At 39.4% G+C, this 25,355-nt stretch overlaps 1 protein-coding gene across 1 annotated transcript; it reads left to right on the forward strand.

Moving 5' to 3' along the window:
• The first annotated feature begins 535 nt into the window (after positions 1-535).
• On the forward strand, positions 536-24,668 carry LOC134826721 (uncharacterized). The gene is made up of 46 exons (XM_063839211.1): positions 536-715; positions 843-967; positions 1,095-1,278; positions 1,434-1,523; positions 2,511-2,681; positions 2,896-3,006; positions 3,146-3,271; positions 3,469-3,594; positions 4,224-4,409; positions 4,520-4,662; positions 4,774-5,002; positions 5,487-5,626; positions 5,738-5,875; positions 6,078-6,210; positions 6,342-6,458; positions 6,630-6,698; positions 7,091-7,222; positions 7,387-7,441; positions 8,110-8,261; positions 8,699-8,836; positions 9,058-9,216; positions 9,865-10,058; positions 10,313-10,339; positions 11,237-11,330; positions 11,492-11,607; positions 11,713-11,800; positions 12,070-12,281; positions 13,398-13,478; positions 13,688-13,848; positions 14,071-14,261; positions 14,479-14,596; positions 16,019-16,148; positions 16,438-16,542; positions 17,475-17,644; positions 17,850-18,007; positions 18,723-18,927; positions 19,701-19,876; positions 20,346-20,504; positions 21,291-21,428; positions 22,373-22,525; positions 22,743-22,843; positions 23,050-23,203; positions 23,393-23,640; positions 23,791-23,904; positions 24,040-24,223; positions 24,392-24,668. The coding sequence occupies exons 1-46, from the start codon at positions 614-616 to the stop codon at positions 24,575-24,577; spliced, it is 6,489 nt and encodes a 2,162-aa protein (XP_063695281.1). The 5' UTR covers positions 536-613; the 3' UTR covers positions 24,578-24,668.
• The last annotated feature ends 687 nt before the right edge of the window (positions 24,669-25,355 follow it).

Consider the following 25,355-nt stretch of genomic DNA (forward strand, 5'->3'; position numbering starts at 1 on the left):
TTATACATTATACACACTGGGCACAGGATGACGCGCATTTTCCTACCTTGTCATGAAATTCCCTCTGCAAATCAGCTTGAAATGGCCAAATCACCCCAACTTATATGCAGTTAGTCAGTGTAATAATCTTAGGCTTTTCTCTTAGCGCAGCCAACCGTCAATCAGCCAATTTTAGGTATCATGTTTGAGTAACAAGGCATATCCTCATTTGTAGCAGACTAACTATGTAACAAAAAGAGACTGAGTCCGGGGGAGACATAGATCGAGGGAAGATTGTAACATGGAGTTAGAAAGCCTTGTGTCACTGGGAGCACGTACCAGAGCGCTCAATGAGGAACTTGATCGCAACATTGGGGATCTCAAGGCTGAGCTCAAGAGATTGGCTATGGGAAGTCTAAAAATTTGAGGTATGATTTTACTTATAAGATGTAAAACCGTATTTTTTAAACGCATCCCAAATTAAAATTTGTTCTATAGTAATGTTAATGTGTCGAGTATAACGACAAAATGATTATCTTATCTCTATCTTAGTTCAGTAGCACATCCACAAGACACAGAGGACGCAGAAGTAGAAAGACTGGAATCCATCAAGAGGATTCTGTCTGTACCTGACATGAGACCACTGGATAGTCATGATAAAATACTGGCAGCTGAGCTGAGCACCTGTGATAATCCAGAACATTCTGCAGATTCCATTCCTTTCATTCTACATCAGGTTGGCTATTCCCCCGATGGTTTCCGAAATTGTATGCCATTTTAAGATTTATCAAATTTCCATTTAATAGTCATAATTTCAAGTTTATTGAACAACATTTGTAAAGAATAACAGATTTATTGTTCAGTTTTTCCTGACACAATGCGAGGATCTACTGCTGCTGAAGAAGATGCACTTGTCACGGTGGAGTAGGTTCTGTAGGCACGGTGTGGTTGTTACAGACCTTCACCAGGTATTCCAGGACCGAGTCAGGTAATATACTTGTTGTTTAATCAAAGATAAATGATAATTATATTATAATCAACTTATAATTAATTAAAAATTAGCTAATATAATTAACTGATCTAATGAACTATTACGACAACCTTCCTGTGTACAGGGAGATAATGGAGCAGTATAAAGATTTCTGGCACCGTGCCCACAGACTTGAACCCGCCCACAGAGCCTATCTGGGCGGCAAACCCGCTCCAATCCACCTGGTCACTAACGAGGACATGTGTTTGTATCTCAACTGGATGTGCTGGAAATTCAGCTCAACTGAGAAGATCAACAATTATCTCATGGTTTGTTATAATGTGTTAAATATGAAATTTACATAATTAACAATTAACATTCATCGTATTTTGTGTTTTTAATAGTGTGAAATTTACTAAATCAATTTTCATCGTATTTGACACTCAGCCAAAGATTACAACTAACCTCAAGTTTCATTGATCAGGTGATATCTCACATTGTGTCGCTCCACAAATCCAGAATAGCTATCCCTGATACTTTGGAGGAGGACACCACAGCCTTCAAATGGGAGAAGGTAGGTTTCAGCACTGTCTTTCTCTTGATATTATACCAGAACCACACTTCTATAATCTGAAAACCTTTCAAACTCTTCTTTGCATGATTAATTTTAGGTTAATTAATATCGTGTGTATATTTATATATTAGTATTTTCTTCGCAATATAAGAAGTAATTGAACTGCACTATTATAATCTAAGATTCTTTCAAACTCTCCTCTTGCATGGTTAACTTTTCTTTTGTAAAATCACAGATTCCAGTGCCGTTTAAAGATGCTGTTGTTGGTAATTATTAATGCTACTAATGTATGTTGCTAATTCCCAGCTAACTAATCGCTCTTCTAGACATTATAATTCTATAAACGAGCATCTTGTCACTGAGCTATGTAGTGATTTCTGCTGCTGTGGTAGACTATAATGTTATAATATATTATATAGACACGACACGCAAACGTATCTATCTCAGATAGGCCCGGCGAAGCGGGATCTATCTGATAGACAGCACCCGAGTGATGGTGTACAGGGACAAAAGGAAATCGCGGCATGTACGGAATCGCGATTTTTCCCATTATTTGCGGCAAATTTTATGTATAGTTTAAGGTATAGTCTGTTAAAATTCGCGGTATCGCGATTTTTGGCCAAAATAATCGCGAAATCCTTTTGTCCCTGATGGTGTATGTCCCCTTAAATAGATGGTTTGTGGGAAGTGTCTATGAATTATAGATAAGACCGGGTGTCTATCTCCAATCTCAGCCGTTCCACTAATTCTCATTCAGAAACCCAGACGAATCTATAATTTTATAGACATGTGTACACAAATAATGTCTCGTTTTCTCACCGCCGAGATTGCTAAAGATGATTAAATGAAAAAAAATTGACCTCTAGCTCTGATTATGACAAGCATATTTTGAGTATCCTGATATTGTAAGAATGTGGTGTCCACACTGCTTGATAGTTGGTAAACGTGTCACGTGTTCCAATCCCGCCACTCACAGCTATACTTCAGTGGTTAAACGACCCAAAAGACGAGGTGTATTACACTTCCGGTTGGAGAAGAAGGGACAAGTTGAACAAGCTGCCCGAGACTTCGCAGAGTAGGATCAGCTCCAGGTTCAATAAACAGAGCAGTAGTTCTAGTACTGAACCTCAGGAGTCCAAAGCTTTGATAAACGCACGGGTTAGTTTTAATTGTGTTAGTTTATTTTGATCACGTGTTCATTTCACATACGACAGCGCCAATTTCTGTCTTCATAAGACTGCTGTTTTCATAAGACTGCTGTTGTCACTATTCACACTCCCCATCTGTACCTACGAATCTACGAACGTTATTATACATTTATCACATGCCTTCTCATACGTCATTATGATTTTCATGAATTCATAATGTCAAGGCAAGGAAGCAATGGATGAAGAAATGGACTAAGAAGATCAATCCCCCAAGCTTTTGTAACGTTGATAATAGGAGAAGACGAAGAAACACAACAGCTATGCTCGGCCTAGGCGTAACACATTTTTCATCAAAACATATTTTTCAATCGTCATATTTCATTTTCATTCATATCATCGACGAAAAGAATAAGGTACTGTCAATTTATTACTGGCATATTTGGCGAATTTCTTTTGATGATGTAAAAAATTCAGGTAGTATCGGCAGAAGCGTGTTTTGAGTCAGGACGAGAGGACTATGGAATGCCAGTAGCTTCCGCGAGACTGGACACTTACAAACATAGACTGCAGAACTTACTAGACTCTTACGCTATATCAATCGTAAGTCTTTCAGTAGCAAGTGATAGACAATTTGTACCCCAATTCTTCTTGATGAACTCTGAAATGTTTTGTCTTACTACAGCATATCAATTTATGACTTTATCATTTTTGCCATTGATACATGGTATCCTAACTATTTAACAAAATAACAAGCTGTCTCTGAAACTCTACTAGTCTCCCTAAACATCCCTCTTCAGGACCTAGAGGCCCTGAGTCCAGCAGATGAGTTAGAACTGTACTACCAAGCTCACAGACGTCTCAAAAACATACTCTCCAAACAAACCCAGATGATGAGGTTCCCTGTGACGGGTTCTCTTTCTGAGGTGGGTCACGTGTCATGTGTCACGTTTTAAAAATTTTTTAAAAAGAGAGGCTGTGCCTGTTGGCCCACGAGAGGATAGCATATGGATGCTTTGCCTACCTCTGGGGTATGGCAGTCCTGTGGGAGGATGCCGGTGGAATCAAGATGTGTAATCAAGGACGATGGTAAGTGTTGTGGGGTGTGTCATAGATGAGCGCTTAAGTGGTGGTTGAGTGTGGAAGAGAGAGGCGAACTAAGACGACGTTTGAGTAGTCGCTATGTTACACTGGTCTGGTCCAACTCCTCTGGCACCATTAAGCGTTTAGTGTGGTTTGCAAAGTTGACGATGGTGGAGATGTGTTGGTTGTCGAATATGTCATTGACAGAGAGGTCACGTGTCATGATGACAACTCATTAACTTAAAGATGGTGTCCATTATTTCCAAACCATCCATTTTCATTATGACTATTGTAGCCATTATCGCTCATCACTTTGTCGGTAGAATTTGTTAAATAGCTGAATATGAGGTCCTGTTGATAAAACCTGGCAATTTAACTTTTAGTAAGCTCTTTTAAATATCAGCTCTCTTATCTGGTTACCATATCTATTAGATAGATATAAGATATTATCTAATATCTATTCTCACTTCAGGACGATATAGACCCGACTCTCGTAATGAACACATTCCTGAAGCCGTCATCCTGGGAACCCCACCGCCAACTATACCCTAAACTAGACGCAGCTCGACAAGCTGCTATATCTCATATTAAACAGAGGAACACTGTAGATGAGCTGCTGAAAAGTTCTGCTGCTTTTCTTGAAAATGATAGCTTGCAGGTACTGGGAGACATCAATACAGTCCCCTTTTTTTGAAGACTTTCTAATTTTAAAAACGAATTATATACCACTAACAAATAACGCTTTTAAACATTACATTAATATAACAGGACGTTTCTAAGTCACTGAAGAACTACGTTGCAAACTTGAAGGAGTTGCCAGGTCCAGTACGACCGCACTCTGTAGCCTCTCATCCTGCTGGCAAAGACACCCAAGCTATGTGGAAACGGATCCATCTTGGAGACAGCCAGAAGTAAGTTACTCAATTCATGTTTACGAGTATTGTTAGAGTTATTTTGTTCTTAGATAGATTGTTTTATCTGTCTCAAATTGTACTGAAAACTGTATAAAATTAAACTTTTAGTGACGACGCAGATGACAAAGACTCGATAAGCGATGTGAACGGTGAAGATGACGGTGTATTGGGAGCCTTATCAGGAAGAGGGCCCCAGTCTAATGGTGTCCACGGTGCTTTCTCTTTCACCCCCGGAAACTTGGGATTTGGGCACACTGGTAAAACATCTAGTGGTAAAGATGCCCATATGGCTTATCTCATGTTGAGACATCTCAAGTTACGGCATATACGACGATCGGTGAGTAATTGTTTGACGTGAAAATAGGAAGCATGCACATACATTTATACTGTCACTTTCTGGACAAGTTGCATGCAAGTTTGCAGTGCAGAGATTGCCCAACTGCAAGATGGCAACAGATGCGCGCGTGCTGTGCATTGGCAAAAAGTTGTTTTTGTCACGCGCATAAATAATTTTCTATAGCAAGTAATCACCGTCAAGTATTAGTGTGACATTTCAAAAAGTTTAGCAATTAAAGCAAGTTTACTCATGTTTAAATTGCTTTCAAGCTAATGATCCTGCGTACCATACGACATTTCAGGAAGATCGTCCTTAAATGAACAGCTATTTCATATAAATCCTGTAACCTGAAACCATAATTTAGAATTTCAATTCCGGAAATTGTTCTGAGCACATGTTTTATTTGCGACTCGTTTCCATGAGTATAAACAAATGAGATTTCTGATCTTTGGGTTCATGATCCTAATTTACGTAATGTCTTCAGTGTCTGGGTATAATAAACTACTTCAAGTCTGTTGAGCGAACAATAAATCTGGACTTAGTGGGTAACTGGGATAAGAAGAAAGACGGCGACGTTGGACGATCTGATTCCTCTTTCCTCCACAACACTCGAATAGAGCACATGTTCGTTTATTAACCATTCTATAAATCTTTCTATCAAGTTTTGGCGAGAATGTTTTTAAAATGATGCTTCTAAAAGACCCCGTACTCCCTAAAACATCGGTTAATCTTCAGTCAGAAGATGTACGAATACTTCGAGAGTGGGGATATAGAAAATGTGGATGATTTCTACACGGAGGACGATGGTATAACACACGCTCAGGACAGTTCTGGATTCTTTGTAATGTACCAATCTGCTCTGGACCAACTCAAGTGAGACAAGTCTTAGTGTTTCAGCTTTTTTACGCTATTTTGAATTCTGGACAGAGCAGATCTTCAAGATTTTATTGAGGTTGATAGGACAGTTCAATAAGTTACGATATGTAAACAAGCTGTTAGAAATACCAGGAGAGGGTTGAGGAATGTCTTTATCAATAACAATTCTATACTGTTAACACTATTTAACCTATTTTAGAGAATTGGAAGATGAGTTGCTGCTGGTCTGTACTCACTACATTTCCAAAGACAAAGACAACAGATTTTCAGATGATGAGTCCCAGAACCCATTACCCAGACGGAACTCTGCTTTCACTACTTCAAAACTACTGGTGAGACACGTGGTCGCAATTTGGACTGAAAATATTTATTAGGACAACTTTCGTTTCCACTGCTTCAAATGATGATATTGAACTAGAAAGGGGTATTTGATCTTGATTTACTATATCTATTTTTACTTCAGAAACACCCACCGTTAGTAGTAGATCTGGTTGCCTACTCACACGTGCAGATTGATAGAACCGCGGTACTTTTGGACATCTGGAGCCAGGAAATCGCCTTCCAGAAAAACAAGAAAAAGGTTTTTTCTGCCTTCGCAGTTCGCTTGCTTTCACAGATAAATCATGTTTATCAAGCGATGTCTGATAATATTTTAAAGAGTTTATATCCGAGAGCAGACATTTCATTTTAATTTGTTAATACCTCTATTTTTAAGTACATCATCTTTGAGTACTTACCAAACTACTTTCAGTTGATAGATTGCTACATGGAAATTTACAACCACGTTTGGTCGTTGGAAGAAAAGAGAAAATTGGCCCAGGTAACTGAGACATGCGATCAATTAATGCCGCCGCCTTAGCGCGCGCGGCTTTCAAACACACTGAGCAATGAAACGCAACTTTATATACAAATTATATATCCGCGTGTGCGCGCAAATCTCTAACGAGACTGCTGCAGCCAGCTCTTCCCTTGTACAGTAGACCGATGATGATCTTATACATCATGGGTGACTACTGACTATGTTGGGTATCGTAAAAGCCATATCGGCGTGAGAAGAGCAGACGGATCAGCAGTCAGAGGTGTCTGTTTTTCCCACATAATATGGCTTTTGTCATGCCCTCTACTCTAATCTGGGCACGATCTATTATTAAATTCATGATTATCAAGCTGAAATTTGTATGATTGATTATCTTATTCATGATTTCACATCAGGTGATGGTGTCTGTAATGTACAGAAGACCAAGATATGACGTGGAAGCCCCATATTTTATCAGAACATACATCAACGAAAGTCAGATTATGGCTCAGTGGACCGCACTAACTCAAGAAATGGCTAACATGACGGTAAGAGTTGAAATTTGTATCATTTGAAAGTAATTAACAGTTTTTGCGAATGGATACAACCGCTTAATTGAGCTTCATGAGTGTGTTCAAAGTTTGAACCATATTCTGACTCTTATTGATAATCTGTATAATATTGTAACTCTGAACAATGGCTTTACCTTCAGTTTGATACAGAACGTGCGTTCGGAGACAGTATATCACAACATGAACTGAACGGCTGTAAGTTCTTACAATTCAATTATTAAATGATAAACTTTCCGCAGATAGATAGCTCCACTATTCAGTGCTTTATTCTCTCTATACAAGTTATACCGTCACCCAGTCACCTTAGAATCATTATACTTTATAGGGGTGGTGCACTAGCAGCAGGAACATGATGGACCTTAACAACCAAATGTGTAGTCTATCAAAATTAAGTCCCAATTTTGCCAAAAATTACTGCTCACCAAAATGATGTTGACCTATCTTATTGTTGACTTTAGTTTTGGTTGGGCCACTAAACTGTAAATCTCAAGGGATAAATAACTTTCGATAAGTAACCATTTATTTTACCATCAAACTGAGATTATATTAATACCATTGATTAGTTTCGATACAATACTACCCAATAGCCGCGCAGTTTATTATTGATTCGATTCGCGAAGGCTCTGATAAGATTGCTGTACAAATTAAATGGAAGTGGGCCCGAAAAGTAACTATCGGTAGAATTATAATTAAGTTATCTAATAGTCATTTCTTAATTACGGGTCCAATTTCTCGTTGTTTGTCCGACCAAGTGTAATCAATACATACTACCCTACACAATTGTAGTAAAATCTAAAAAACCTTCACAATTGAGCTGGTAAATTTCCGAGGAACCGATTGAAATCTTAACAATCCTATTTCAGTGACGGGAGGATTACCGTTCCAACTGATTAAGAAACAGCCGATCTCCGTGACTCACGCGAGCACGACTCTACAAACCAGCTACTTTCTGGAGTTTTGTAACGGTTTGGCTAAGGTAGCAGATGTGCCCGCTGCTATTGATCATGCTCTACAGGTATGTAGGATTACATCTCGACAGAGAATCTATCAATAATATTTAAACTATTTTCAATAATGTTTTAATGGGTTCTCCGACCAAGTATAATCATGACTTTGTAGAAGAAATAAATAAACTTTTCGTGTGTATTTTATCGTCTGTTATCGTTATCACATGTCATTGTACTAGCTATGATTGGTCTTCATCGGTTTACCTGGCTAAATTTGACACATATCTTCCTGCAACCTGAATATCGAAACTTCATTAAAAATTAAGTTACGTAATTGAATTAAATTATTTACATATTAATATTCTAGTGCTAGAAAGATAAGCCCGGTCATGCTGTCTCACAGTTTAAAATTACAGCAGGTTACCCACCCACCCACCTACACATGGTCCCTAGAACTAGGTCCCCCTACATAACCGGTTAACAGACAACTTGCCTCATATTTCAGGAGTTAGTGTTCGCAGAGCAGCCGGGAACGACCGGCCAGTTACTGTCCCTTCACAGGCAGCTATTGGAGGCCTGCAAAGTCGAGTGGGTTAAACTGGACACGTGGGGAAACAGCTACTCTCAAACCGTCCACCATCAGGTACGCGAGCTCTATGTGATTTTCACTTTATATTTGAGCAGAATCAATTAATGGAAATAATTTATCATCCATTTCTCCTTCACATTTAAACCCTTCCTCTCAAGTTAACCAACACTTGTGCTAAATGTAAACTTAATTTAATATCACTATCGTGTGAAATGGAACGGCGTAGAGATGTATTAGGGTTTGAGGCAGTTGTCATAATACTATTATTATATCAGGTGCTGTCCAGCCACGTGACCCACTCTCCCGCCCACCTGCACGTGATCGCCTCTCAGCACGAGAAGAACATGGTAGCTCAGCTGAATACCCAGTCACGCCACCCCTCCCGCTCTGCTATTCACGCACAGCGGGTCAGCGCCTGGGGCACTGTCATGGAGGTTAGTCACGTCACCCCTCCCGCTCTGCTATTCACGCACAGTGGGTCAGCCCCTTGGGCACTGTTATGGAGGTTAGCAGGGATCCTGATATTGTTATATATATAAATAGACGCGATGAATAGGGATGGTGAAATAAACATAAAAACCAGAAATTGTGTCATATTTGTAGTGATCTCAGGGGCCAACTTAATAGCTTAATCTGATATGACGACAATCTCGAAATTTATCACTCAGACTGTACTATACCTTCACACAGCCACATTGTTTGTGATCGTTCTATTAATTTGCTCAGTATTGAGATAAGGCCATGGTTTAGACCAGATTAATCTCATCAAGATTGCATGTCAAGTAACACTACTTGTATTCAATTTTCTCTCATACAGCATTCTAAGCTTCCCCAGCTACTGAATATATTTTCTGTGTTGGTGTACCGTTGTGTCACGAAAATTACACTGACTTCAAGAAAAATTCTGCGAAATGAGATTGCATTGTTTTCTAAATTACGAACATTCTAATCACGAAAATTCATATTACGGACCGACTCCGTGACGATCACACGTACAAAGCGACTGATTAAAAAATCAAAATGAATTGTAAAACAATGCTGTTACCATCCAACAAATTCAGAGCTAATTCTCTGCTCCTCAGATGCTACTGATAAAGGAACGGTTGCAACAAACTGTAATAGAAACGGACCTGCTGATAAAGCTGTACAAGTCCCAGGCTAGGGAGCTCGGGTTCGAGCAACACCACGCTCACATCAGACCTGTGGCATTTGAGAGTGGGACCACTTCTGAGGCCAAGACCACCTTTAGTGGGGACGATGATGTAGCTCTGGACAGGTAAATACCATCCCCAAGTGGTGCCCCATGTGGTACCCCCAAGTGGTGCCCCCATGTGGTACCCCTAAGTGGTGCCCCCATGTGGTACCCCTAAGTGGTACTCCACCCTCACATTGGTACCACTAGTACCTTGTCTAATGAACATTTTCTTAACAATGAATTTAGTTTGACGGAATGAACTGTAGTCCGTCAGTGTGTCCCTTACTTACAGACAAATCTGGCTTAATGTCAGGTTTTAACTGATATTGCACCAGGGAGAGATTGCTAGCTTGTGCTGATAGGTAAATTCAGTGGTGTAAAACATGTACTTTTATGTACGTTTTTGTAAGTTTGTATGACAATGAGTTAGTGTACCGTGTAAACTGTTGTAAAATTGGCACCTCAAATCTACCTCTGGGAATAGGGGGCCACAGCAGCAGTCGTGCTGGCTTGTGTCATATGTTACCGTACTGTTAGTCTAACCTTCAGATGGTCAGATCCTAATTCCCAGTTGTAGCGCCAATAAACACATCCCTCACTCACCCCCCCTCAAGCTGTATCAACATACTACAGCGTCCTCACAATTACTGTAAGCTTGTATCGCATGATCACACCACCTCCACCCCACCGGTCGGAAACATTCCACCCTCCATGAGAAGTAGAGTTGGAGCTTGCGGAGCCTGCTCTCATGCAATCATACTCTTCTAATCAAGGGAGAGATGACCACCTTATCTCGGGGGGTCGTGAGGCGGCTCTGATATCATGTTGTCTAGTGTCTGCTGTTATCTAGTCTTTACAAACACCACGTGACATGTCAGACAAGGTGTGCATGTTTGCTGGTATGTTGAACTGTCATGATCAGTGATTGTGATTATTTGTTTGACGTAATGAAATGGATGATTTCACTAAATCTGTAAAGAACCTGTCTTAATTTGCAAATACTATTTTATATGGAAGAGTAAAACAGATAAATTAGACGTTAAGCTGGAACCCACTATTCAGCCGATGATGTAGAAGTGCAATAAATATTATGAGGTTTAATGCTTATCCCTGTTGGCATAATGGACTGACAAAGCAGTTTTGCTGATTGTAATAACTGACCCTAACGTCCCTTTCAAGGTCCATATAAAGTCTTAACTACAAGTCCCAGGTTTTTAGGAATGTTTGAGCTACATTGACGTATAATCTCCCATTATCAGGTATGTGCCTAGCAACAACATTCTGGCGATACAAGAACTTGATGAGAAGGACTTGGGAACGATTGTTTTCCACACCAAGGACAGTATCATCAAGGTAGGAGCCCCCCAACCCCAATTATTGTATTAAAGAAGAACCATCGTAGAAACTCTTATTAAATGAACACGGTCTAGCCTTATTATTGGGATTTTTTTGCCAAAATTTACAATATCTTCTCTAAAATACAAAAGTAGCCTCACTACAAATGTGTGTTACAGATGTTGATTTTACACGGACTGAGTAACGTTAGACTGGCTCTGAAGACCCAGCTGGTCCAGAGGAACAACCTGGTTATAGCTGTGGGTCACAACGCTATCTGCACACCCGCTCCAGTGTTAGTTGCACTGTCAGTGTTACTCAATAATATAGTCATTAGATTGACTTCTCATTTCACCTTCATGTGTTTTCCCACGCCTAATCTCATTTCCGATTTCCTCAGAAAAAGTTCTATGCCCGGTTCCGGCCGCCCACCCTCCAGTAAAGCAGTAAAAACCAGCGACTACTTCCTTTCCTTGCAACTTGCCCAGGTAATGCTATCGCTTATAGTCGATCCCTTATTGACCGAACTCAGCTGAAATTTCGTGGATTGAACTCATCTGAAATATTCCAGATTAAACCTACCTGAACTTGAAGTATTCAGGAGAATACTTATAATCTGAAATTGCCTAGAGGCTAGAGGCTAGAGAATCCCCATAACACAGCATAACAGCCTACAAACTACCCGGATACTGGTCTGTTAAAGCTACTCAAATTACCGTCCAATATATGATTAATCTGTAGCTTGATACCACCACAGAACGTGATCCGCGACAACATGGTAAAAGATTTCGTGAGAGCGTCAGTGAAGATCGGGAGAGAAAGAGAGAAGGTGATAGCTCAGAAGCAGGAGAGTGTTGGTCAGTATTGTCAGAACTTACACGATGCCATGTCAGTGTACTCATTACGGGTCCAGATCAACAGGAATGTTAAGTCACTCAAGACAGCTCTCAACAAGTTTCCAGAGATCAGGTGAGATCCTCTTTATCCTGTTTATGTGTGCTGAAAGATAGTATCACTCAAAAAGAAAAAATGCTCCCGAGTTTTGGAGAGTTATAAGTAAAATTAAACTATAATATCTAAAATTAATTTTTCGCCACAGCGTCCTCAAGCCCCCGATTCAAATTTGTCTGTGACGAAAAACGCGATATCGCGTCATTTTACCAAACGATGAATTCAAATGAACCATTTAATCCTGAAGCGAGAGCCAGGGTGCGTAATCTCCATAAACTTCAAAAGTAAAAATAACTCTGTTTAAGTTAACATCCGGATATATATCATTGTGGAGTGAGCTTAGCTGCAGATAGAAATAAAACTTTTACTTTTACCCCTTATTAATACTGAAAACATGACATTTCTCAGCTTTCTTTATCAATAACCAAACTATGCCCTCACATGGTCAGTTTCCTGACAACATACAAATTTGTTTCTATCAATTGTAGCAGCAGGGTTGGTGGGGGTCTCATGAAACATTAACAACTTGACACGTTATTATACATTATATGAAATTGAATAGTCTTATCAGAAAAGTATGACGTGATGAAAAACACGCTGGCTGTGCCTCATCCATTCGAAAAAAACTGTATATCCCCTTAAAAGTACAATGTAACATAAGCAGTCTGTGATTAACACGTACCACATAATATGATAAGGAGCACGGCTCCGAAGCGCAATGGTGCTCGGTGTTGCCAGTTTTCCCTCACCGAGTATATTGCAATTACTTTATCATGATGTACTGATGCGGGCAGATTGATTAAACTGCGACCCTGCCCACTGTTTTTAATTAGTGTTTACTCGACCGTTACAATGGTCCTATGTAAGAGTGTACCTTTGTGAGAGTGTATGTGTTACTGGAGATACCCCAGCCTCAACTCTGCACCCGTGTCAATATGTTCATTATATGCAAGCCTCTTGATTTATAATATCATCTCGCCATTCTTTACCAGTGCCAGAAAATGAATGCTTATGATATAAAAATGTGTGATGAGTACTCCAAAACTGAGCGTATGTGCATATTTGCAGTTGCGCATACCTATGAAATCAATCAAATCATATGATTATGAAGTTTCAACGTTACACACTTCACAGGGACGCACACTTCAAGATTGGATCTCTGAGCGATGAGCATGCTACGGACGACGACAAACCATTCCTTCCTGTTGATAAGAAGTAAGCATGTTACTTATATATAATATTATGATACAACTGTAATACAGTGTATACAACACAATCTGGAACCAACTCTCCTTCTTAGGAGGCGAAAGGAGACGAGGCCTCTCCCTAGATCCCTATCACTACGCACGAGTTTGCTTTTAAAATTCGCAGTTATTTACCAAATTCTTCAGAAAATTAAACATTTAATTAAAATTCTCCCTCAGCTACTTCAAGGTACGACCCCGGAAGTTGCTATCAAACGACGGAAGTCAGGTGATCAACTCATTCTACATTCCCCACCAGTTTGAAGTTCTGGGCATGTTCAATGATCTGGAGGCACCGGAGAGGAGAAGTGCTCTACAAACTGTACTCGGTATCATGTCAGGTATAGTGGTTATTATGATAATATTATACATATTAAAATAATATATTACGGTTGTTCACTTAATCAGTCTATAACTATATTAATATAACGGACATTCATATCATGTACAACGTCAGAATTGTGACAATAAGTTAACTTTTTACATTTTCTTTATTTTTAACGAGTAGGATAAATCTGGACTATAAGTTAATCTTGTTTCGAAGCCAACTTCAAATCATCCAGGTATACATGACATGGTTGCGTACATGGTGGCCTACGTAAACATGGGCGCGAGTAAAGCCAAGTTAGGATCCAACATGCCCTCCAACGTGGCAGTTGGGGCTGACTGGGGAGGTCCTGAAGCTATATCCCACGAGCTGACTGAGATCCAACTCCAACTCAGCCATCTGAGCAGCCCTACTGACCCTCAAGAGGTAGGTTTTGTGAGGGGTGTGAGGGGGGACAATTACCGAGATTGGTTTTTTGTGGTTTTCATTAGTGTTGTCTAAATCTAAAAATCAAATCATACTTTAATACATTTATTTGATCAATTAATTTTAGCTCTAAGCTTTTTTATTGGTGTTTTGAAAGTTCATTTAATATAGCAAGTTGTAGTCGTAGTGGTAACATGATTTAATTTGAAAATTTCAGATTTTAGAATATTTTGAATGTAAAAGAAAAGTGTTTTTCCTGGAATTCTACTTCACGATCTCCCACTGCATCCCAGAGACATTCCTTGCCAAAGGAAACGAAAAGGCATTCTTCGTAAGTATTATTTGATGGAAAATGTTTGCAACTATGGGATTGTTTAGATCTAATGAATAAAGCTGAATACAGATTATGCCTATTTGGTAAAGAATGCTAAGTAGTCATCACAAAACAGGTGTCAGGATTCAGTGTTTGCATATCCTATCAAATATCATAATTTAAAAGTCATCATCATGACTTATTTATAGAATCCTTTACCATTGAGATACTTACGAATCTTATTCATAGAACTCTTTACCAGACGAAACATTTACACGTATCATGAAATGAACTCTTCTGAGACGATTGCGTGGTTTATTAATATCTCTCTTGAAGACTGTAGACGTAGCAGCAAGCTATTTGCTCGCCAGCAGTGTGTCTGAATGTTATGTATCAGCCTATTCATAGGCCCATATAGTATCGCCTGCACTGGCTGCCTACCAGCACAACCACTATAAATCAGACTATTCAAGTTCTCAAACACATCTGTATCCGAATTAATAATTTTCAGCGACTAATCCCAGCCGACCACTGAGAGGGCTAATAGCTCGTCACGTGATCCGAGTTATTATTTAGATCTACGTGAGGGTCCTAGATAAGCAGACGTGCCGTGTTAGTTGATTTGGCGGATTAATTGGCACGTGCTGAAGCGAGCTGTCTCGTGTGTCACGTGGTGAAGTGGCTTATCAGATACTGACCTTAATTTTATCAGATACTGACCTTAATTTTATCAGATACTGACCTTAATTTTATCAGACAATGGCTTTAATTATTGCTGCCATCAAAGCTTCCAACCAGCCCTCTATTACCAAAGAAAGCAAGAATTAATCAAAAGTTTGATTGAAAACTGAAGCTGACAACTTTGTCTTTAAGGGATTTTAATTTATTTTGTAGTTTGTGGCTGAAAATATTCTTCGAATATCAGTGAAGGCTCAAAAAAGGTGTTTCCCCCATAATTATATTCCTCCAAGAGTGGTCACTAGATTTATAAGTACTCTAGGGTAGAGGCGAAACCCTGCAAAATCTTGGCAAATATATTGTCCAATGTCCGGGTTCCATATGAGCAATGTGCTAACTTGTACCTACCACCCGACCCCTACCCTCACACCACCCACCAGCTAGTAAAACCCTTTACCAGACTGAAGGACACTCTATTTCAGGGAGCTGATTCACGTCAATGTTATGTTTAGTCCTTCATCTTATATGTTCTTGTCTGTTATAGAACACGGAGTCTGCACTGAATATCTGTAAGCTTATATGGGAAAAAATGAGAGTCTCCACTCAGTGTAATAAATCAAATATTAGGTACTCTCATTTTGTCCCAAATAATCGAATATGATCGACTCACAAGCGAGAAAAAAAGATATCGAGTATCTGTAAGCTTGGGAAAGGGGAAGGGGGTAAACATCATCCTCCACCAACCTAACCTAAAACCACCCTCCAGGCAGTGTCCGGGTCTTAGAACAGACAGTGAGAGACGTGAGTGACCTGCCACAGCGATGTCTCCGGTCTCTCCTCCCCCACACACGAGGCGAGATGTATCCTCACCAGGCTGCCACCATTCTCCCCTACAGGTACAGTGTACACACTATGTACTGATTTGTACTGTATCCAACTCGTTCTGTTTCAGGGACTGTGTTATATCTGCATTCACTAGTGGCATCACCTTTAATTATACCGTATTAGTCGGTCCTCAATATCAGTGAATATTTCAGTAGATAATTCCTCAAAAGGTTATTATCTAACAGCCTAGTATCAGTGGATGAAAGTATTCCAATTAATCTGGAAGTCTGATACAATACCACTTTCTCACCTGATACTATCTAGATTTAATACTATCTCTATTTAATCACACTTCTTCAGATCGTTTGCGGCTCAACACGGTCCCTTCGTCACTTCTCAGTGGCAGTGCGAACAGATATCCTCTCTCCTTACTGTCGGACTGTCCCAACTGAACGAGTTCAACAGGTCTGCTATTTACTGCGTTTTTACTCACCGTCACACCGTGGTCGTTGGAAGATGTTACGTAGTGGGGAGGGGTTTTGGAGTAGCTTACGCTAGTGTTATTTCTACACAATGGCTATGTGTGAAGTGGATTACGGTGGGGAAACGGGGCTCGCATCATACAAACGTTTTAGTGTAGCCAATTAAAATGGACACGTGGTCACAGGTAAACATTTTGGGGAGGGGTTTCAAGTTGCAATTCTACCCAGATACAGTGGCAAACAGAAAGTATTCTGAAACATTGTTTCTTTAATTTTACAAAATTACAAGTTGAAACCCTACAAATTAAATCTTGCGCCCTCGTTTTAATTATACACGCCTTCCTAAAATCTAATAATTAGCAATTTCGCTGTTTAGCTATGACAGTTTAATGCCAATGGAGCTACGGTAACACCAGTTGCTACAGTAACTCTGAGAGCAAGAATTTGTCTAATTGCTTTAATGTTTTTAGAGCATTGGCAGCAGCCTAACTTGCATTGACCATTGAACAACCTTTACCCCTAGACTTTCAAGGAAATAACAATATCCTTCACTTAATTAAATTATTAAATCACGTTCCTTTGTAAAACTGCTGACTAGCCCCCAGTTGGTGGAACGGTAATTGCATGCTTGCAAATGGTCCACCACTCGCCCACCCAGTCTCTGCATGCTAGGGCGAGTTCCAAAAGAAAACATTCTGCTGTTTAAGTTGCGGACTGTACAGCATACAGTGGGTACACGTATTTAGGTGATCATTAAAGCCGGAAGCAATGTGATTAAACCAGCTGTAGGTCCGATACTCCAGTCAATATCACATGTAATATCTGCTAAAGTTGGACCACCCTTTTAGGATTATTATTAGTCAAGATCAGCTTGCCTGGAGGTTACCTGGAGATTAACATTACCTCACCCTTCAGAGACGTAGCTAACGGTGAAGTGGTGGGGGTGTCCCTTCTTTTGGAGGACGTGCTACATCAGGGTCGAGCAAAACAGGACAAACATTTAGCGACCAACCCTCTGGTGGAACCAACTGAACATTACAGCAACATTGTTAATCCTTTCAGCAAACTTAAATCTCCTAAATTGAGTGAGTATAAGGCAGGTCTTACAAATTTATTGTGAAAACATTATGAAACATTGGTTCACATGTAACCCCTAATCCCTGCCTTAATCCTGTAACATACCCTTGCACCGCCCTTCCCCCTCTGTAACCCCCCATTTCCCCCTCTGTAACCCCTCATTTCCCCCTCTGTAACCCCCCATTCCCCCTCTGTAACCCCTCATTTCCCCAGGAATGCACGGCTCAGCCTCTGCCTCCTCCTCTAGAGTACAAAGTGCAGTTGGCAGTGTAGTTGCAGGAGAAGACATTGACATCAGCTTCCTGAACGACAACTACATGTCGCTAGTCGACCAGGAGCCACTTCTTCAAGACGAGATCAACTATTTAAAGGTGTTTAACAGTTATTATTTTTAATGGTCACATAGTTCTGTGGTTTTAATGTGTTTTCTTCTGATTTAATTTCACGCAATTGTGGTTAAGCCTGCATATTACAAATTTGTTGGTGAATACTGAAGTCTGACTGGTCACATCTGAATAGTCAGTAATTTTGATTTTCACAAGCTTGATTCTGCTTCTGCCGTATATACAAATTGTTAAAAATATAAAACGAAAAAAGTTGAAATCAAACGATTAAAGTCTGGTAGAATTATCAAATTATAGAATCATAAGCTGGTTATTCTTCCGACTATCAGCGAGTCAACTTAACGCACATCACTGTCAGCAGTGACATTTAACAGCTTATTATCATAATATCATAAAATGTACAAGGTGTCTAGCAACTCTAACATATGTTATTTGTACGTGGTATTTTTACTTGACACTTGGCGGTGTAATCCACATGACTCTGCTACAGTTGCAATTGTTTTAAATTTGAAACCTTCCGGGACATAAAATTGACATCACTGAAACCGGATAAGAGGCTACGTAAACTTCACGCAGGAACATCCGTATCATGATGGAATCTCACGTGACACTAATTAAACTCGAACCTGAACAGTACACGACATACAATGTACAATGTACAATGTACAATGTGTACTGTACTATACCTAGAACCTAGGATCTATAGCTAGATCCCAGAACTAACGTCTCCCCAATCTCCCAGGAACCTATCTCCGCCCTGCAGTTCCTGCACGAGTTCCTGTTGATGTCAGTACGGGTTAAACAGCTAAAAGCAGACTGGTCCTGCCGGTATCTGAACCTGCCCCGAGTATCAGATTCTAAACAGTACCACACAGTGGAGCTAGCCTACCTTCAACAGGTCCTCGAACCGGCCCTCAACCTTGTCTCCCATGTCATCAGGACTAAAGGTGAGCTGGATTTTGAGAAGTTGGTGTCCAAGACATTGACAAGATTTGATAAGTTGACTTAATAGTAAGAGTTTACTGTTATCAAATTCATATCAATTCGGTACATTTAAAAGCACTACTTATCACTTTTGCCAATAAATCTTACCTATAACTTCTGAACGTCAGCAAATGCCCCGTCTATAAATATTAATAATGTATGCCATTACGATTCCGATTACAGTTGTCAATATCAATCCTTACAACTACTTTTGTCATAGAGACAGCAGATCATATTATCTCTTTCTCTAGACTATTATTAATATCTACAACTTATAATGTTAGTCCATATAAAGATATAAGCATGATTCGAAACGTAACAGATTGCTGATTGTTATTGACGGCATCAACTGATGTTTGAGAATTACTGTAGTCTGTTTACGCCTGAGCTGCATTTGTCAATGTCATCATGTGAGCAAACACGTCTGTCACTTCAGCACTTTGGTATCTACAAATGATGTAAAGAAAATTGAGTGCTTCTTGATGCCATAAAAAATCGTTAGAATAAGGGCTAACAATTTTCTACGGTACGGCAAATCAGTCTGTAGTCTGTACGGCTGACCTTACCGAGAAGGGCGCTCAAATTATCACCTAGCACAAATTATATTAGCGAGTAATGATGATAAATACCTGATTTTAATTTCAATCCCGAACTTCACACAAATATTCGTCTCCAGCTCTAATCTTCCCAAATTTGGCAAACGCCCAAAATTCCACTCACCCAGGCAACATTCCAGGTTTCTCAGAAGAGGGAGTCCGTGATATGAGTCCGGACAGGAAGTTGGGGCTGTTATCAGAGTACGACGCTCGAGAGACCCAGCTAGCGGTAATGTTGGAGAACCTGGAGAGTTTCATGATCAGGGAGACCAGTAACCGGATCGTTCGGGACCTGACCCTCATCAAGGCGGAGAAGGTCAGTGCTGGAATTACTGGAACCTTTGCGCAACTCTAAACCTGACTTTAAACGTTCCCCCGAACTTAAGTTGTCATATTTGTCACCTTCTAATGACTTATTCAAATAGTTATAGTGCGTCATTTGCACCTGGGCACAAGAGACTTACTGCACTTATAGACATTACTGAGCTTGCCAAACTCTTAAACTTTAGTGTGGCTGATTAAAAGTGAAGGTGGTGTATTTATACATAGTAAACAGTACTAAACAGTATAGTAACAGTACTCACTAGTCACTACCGGGGGACATTCGACTGAAATGGTATAATTATACCGAGATGTATTCATTACTTAGAGTGCAGTGAGATGGTATAACACCAACCAGCCACCTCTGGGTTCAAGCCTCGAGAATATTTTGGACATTGGAATTAATGAACCCCTTTTAACTGTACACCACTCTATATGTCGTGCAAATGAACCACTCACCGCAGCTCCGAGAAGATGGTAGTCTACCGCTGGATCTGTGGAAGACTCAGTCAGCTAAAGATACTATCTCCCTCCCTAGATCTGATATAATCCAACACTTTGCTAACCAGCTCCTCCACAAAGCAGAGCTCAACGAGGATGCACAGACTTTCACTATCGACAAGGTCAGTGAAATTTCAGTAATTTAGGTGGATTATTAGGGTGTTGTAACAGTCTATACTTATAGTTAGTGTAATTTAGATGATATCACTGGGATGATGTTACCAGGAAACTACAGGGACCCTGATCATTGTGTTGTACATTTTCATCACTTTCAGGTTATTATGGAGAGAAACTACGTATTTAACTATTTTAAGTTGTGATGTAATGTTAAAGTTCCACCAACTTGTAACCAAGGTTACCAGTATAATCCAACAACTAGTCAATTTAAATGAGGGCTGAGAATTTAATCTAGAGAGAAAATGGAATCTTAAAAGTTGAATATTTATCAACTTGTAAATGTTTGATGTAAAGGGACCTATACTCTACAGAGCTTTAATTTGACGGTACTTAATAAGAAGCAACGTAAATGATCCTCAGAATGTTAAGGTTCAGACAAATCATTAGTCGGGAAGATTATTCCCATGAGCCATGTTTTAATTAGTTCGGGCGTAATCACCTTCAAATCTGTAATTATAAAAGGTCCCGAATTTTGATAACTCTCAATTTCTCAAGTACCTACTGTAAGAGGGACCAATGACCCAAGTTCCATCAGGCTTTAGTCAGAAAGACTTCGGCGGGAAATTTCTAAGTATAGTATTCTTTTCAAAGGAGCCAGATGGTTACAGATTACAAAACATTGCAGTCTATCTTATACAGGAATATCGTCAGGAGGTTAATCTGTCTATCTAATCCCGGCCCTTCCCGGCATCCTTACTCAAACACCCGGACTTAAATTATAAACATTCCAGGACTGGGTGGAAGAATGTCTGAACAACCTCGGAAGCACCTTCATGCAGCACGAGAAACTGAACTTCCAAACTTACTCTAGTTTTTACGAGAACCTCCTCAGACACAAGGAACAGACCATCGTATTGAAGGAGAGGGAGGTGAGATCATTTTATCTTAACTATTTGACTTTCGCTTTGGAATCCAAATTACTCTGGGTTTAACCCAGCTATTTGATGTTATTCCCTCGCTAAGAAAGAAAGGACACGGTTTTTATGACTACGCTCTCTCCGTTGTATTCTCTATTAAATCGAATTTGAATATAGAATTTAATGTTATTACTTCTATTTCATTACTTAAGATCGGCAGACATATCCAATGTTTCTATATTGTGTTTCTCCAAAGTCCTCTCTGGACAGTGAATATTGTAAATTTCAGCTATAGCTCGTTTCTCGATGACTAAATCCACCATGAAGCACAAATTATCGATTTTGGTGACATTTGAATTGTCTCCCTGCATAATATATGCACATAATTTATATAATTACTAACTGGTATGCACATAATATCAAACTATCGTGTTACGCAAAGAATTCAATTATATAATGTGGTAGACCGCTGAATCGACGGAGAGTAGATATTTTGAATTATCTGTCTGTGCCAAAAAAAATGTGGAACAGTTTTTATTTACGAACAACCTTTGAGAGTTTCAGTGGTGAGATTTCTCTAAAATCCTCCAAATTCCTCTAAATTCATAATTCAAATAAATTAATATTGCTGCCCTCCGCCTAGATCATTCCTTATTCATTAAAATCGACACCAGAGTCATCCTTTCCTATTGAAGTGTCGACAAAGAACCTTTATGCTTTTATGATAAAACATTTCATTGCTAAGTTAACACTTTTTGTCGGCAATATCGATATTTTGAGCACTTACCATCCATAAAACTCTATTAATAGAACTCCTCCATTGTCAGGACCATCAAATTATGGCAAGTAATTACTCAGGATCCCGATAAATTCCAGTATGGGCAACTTGCCAATATGCACCATATCACGTGACTTCCACCGCTAGATCACGTGACCTCTAACCCTCCCTTTGTCAGGTGACACAGTCGGAGCAGGAGCTGGCACTCTGCAAGAACATGACGGACACAAGTCTACAAACTATCCTAGCTGAGAGGGTGGACGAGCTGATCATTGAGCTGACTGCTCTGAGAGCTAAGATTAGTGAGATGAGGGAGGAGAGCTCGTATCTGGTGAGAGGGAATAAGGGGCACTTCTTTTTTGTTATCAGTATTATCGTGCAATCCTTTACTGACTGTTAGTGATCAATTTGTGGGGAGCTTTTTTCGGTGGAATCTTAATTAAGTAATTAGTGTCCAAATTAGAGGAACTAGACTGTACTGCAGTTGTCTTGTTGCTCTGATCGTCTACACTCTAGAAACTGTAGACTTACAAATTATTTCTCCGCAGGAAGGAAACATGAGGGGTAAACTTAGAACAGAGTATAACGAGCTTGTTCACAACATGTTCAGTACTTGTGATACTCTCCGACACAGATTCGACGAGTTCAGGTGAGTGGTGGCAAATTATAGGATTCTTCGAGATAAATATTAATATATTGCAACAAATAATGAGGGCCAATTACTAGTAAAACACAGGATTGGCACCACCTCCCCGCCATTAAAAAGTCAAGTTCATTAATTTATGAAAGTTACAGCTGCGGCAAACGCGATTCATTTGTAACCCAGCTCCAATTTACGCTCACATTCTCCCTTAGAGAGCAGCTAGTTCAGGAATGCCGGGACAATGTTAAGAATGTGAAAATGTCAGCGATAGACAAGATGAGAGTGGTAAGAAGACAGACTATGAACGGTACTGAAGACAGACTAGAAGAGTACGCTTCCCATGCTAAAAATATGGGGGATCTCGAGGTAGGTTTTCCAGTCAATAACGAGACAAATCCCCCTAGCTCGATGTTATCCGAGGCTAGAGCAACTTTATTTTGTCAATCTTTTAGATTTTGTACCGGTATTTTGGTACGCTATACATTGCGACTGGATCAGACTAGCTTCATAATATAATGCCATATTCACTCTAAACCATCATATATGTTATTTCAGGAAGAGAACAGTGATTTGAACAAATTATTGTACAAACTGAGAACAATCTCGACCTGGAAGAAAGCAGGAATGAGAACGTGTTACTCTAAGAAAGAAGGAGCATTGCGAGATCAGCTTGTAAAATCAGAGCGAGAAAAGCTGGAACTTCAGCTGAAACACGAGCAAGATCTGGTTAATTTGAGGCAGGATAATGAGGCCAAGAAAACCGCTGCTCTTAGTACTGAACGGGAAATCAAAGCTTTGAAAAAGTACATCTGTTTTTATTTGTCTTTATCAGATTTCGACACGGTTGTCGGCTGTATGCGGACTTATCGTTACTTACTTGATGCTACAAAAAACTGTACTAAACGTGTCAAATACTATTCGTAATCTTATAATCTAATTCAATTTTATTACAGGCAATTAGATGACAAGAAAAGAGAATCAGAACGCAAGGTAGAATTACTGAACAAAGAAATAGAGAATCTAAGAGTTGAGGCTAGAAAACCTGCCAACTATGATATGATAATTGGGTGAGAATTTCTTAGAAAATTGATTTTCTGAGCATGATTAGAACTCATCTTCTTCGCAAAATTCTTAGTTTGAAGATTGGACGGGGATAAAATTTCCTCCTTCATGTCAAGAATATTAATGTGATAATTTCTCAGCGAACTGGCTACCAAGGAACAGAAATTACGGGTACTTGAAAGTGAGCAGGTGTACAACGACAGAATACACGACCAGGAGAGCAGCAAAAGAGAGAAACTGATCAAGAAGATCAACTACCAGCTCAACAAAGCTACTTCTCTCAAAAAGGAGGCCTTCACCAGGGTGGAGGAACTTACTGATCAGGTTATTTATTTTAGTTAATAAGTCTTATGAATAGCTTTGTTAACAGAGTTTTGGTATGTTAACTTTCACTATGTGCTGTTTAGATAACTCCTATTTAAGGGTCAAATGTTTCTGCAGTTAAATGCAGGATACTCTTTATTTGTTCTTCTTATCCTGACAATTTTGCAGTTGAACGACTACGACTCAGTGATGATGTCCCCGAGTCCTGCACCCTTCACTCCTCGACCCAACACAACCATGGGAGGCAGATCAAGACGCCTCAACACTACCTCCACTGACAGCAAAAGACTTTCCAGACCTAAAAGTACCGGACTCTTAGTAAAACGATCTGTTATTCACGGAGGGCAAATCTAAATTGAGTACTTCTTTATAGTGTTTATATTTACAGAATTTATATGTACACTTCAATCCCATACCGATATCACTGCTTCAATGTATATAATATTAGATTAATGTAACGAGAAATTGTATGTTTAATTATTTAACTCAGTGGTAATTATCGATATATTTGGGTGTAAAGATGTCACTGTATATTATCAAGGGTTAGGTTAGATCAAATGAAGAATTTAAGAAGAATGTAATTTATCTTTGAGATATTGTTCGTTGGGCAGAATCCCGATTTATCCTTTCTGATCACGAAATTTTACAGAAAGTAAACCGTAGAGCTGGTTTAGGAAAAGAAATTTGATTGTATTTGACGAAAATAAATTTTGATTTTTAGGTCCTAGTAGCATGTAGAATTGGAAACATTCACGTTGCCTCGAACTATATCTCCCATTAATAATCATGATTAATTAACATAACACATAGCGATTGCTGGGCAGTTTACACTGATGTTGAATTAAATCGTATCTTGTTACATTTAATTTAATTTGCCAAGCAATGGCTATCATGTGTTAGAAAAGATGTTATCTGACGATTTTATACGCTCTGTCCCGAAGGTTTATCTGTAGCAAACAGTTTTGGCTTTACATAAATCTGATATAAACTGTTTCACTTTTCTTTATCAAAATTAAACGTATCAAAAACGAAATTAACTGGTCATGCGGTTTATCAAGAAATCACTCAAATAAAAATTTTAAGAAAATGAATCTGGTTACGCTAATTGAATATTGAAGTTGTCCGTGCTACA

Source organism: Bolinopsis microptera, chromosome 2, assembly GCF_026151205.1.
Source record: "Bolinopsis microptera isolate Bmic1 chromosome 2, MBARI_Bmic_1.0, whole genome shotgun sequence".
Lineage (NCBI taxonomy): Eukaryota > Metazoa > Ctenophora > Tentaculata > Lobata > Bolinopsidae > Bolinopsis > Bolinopsis microptera.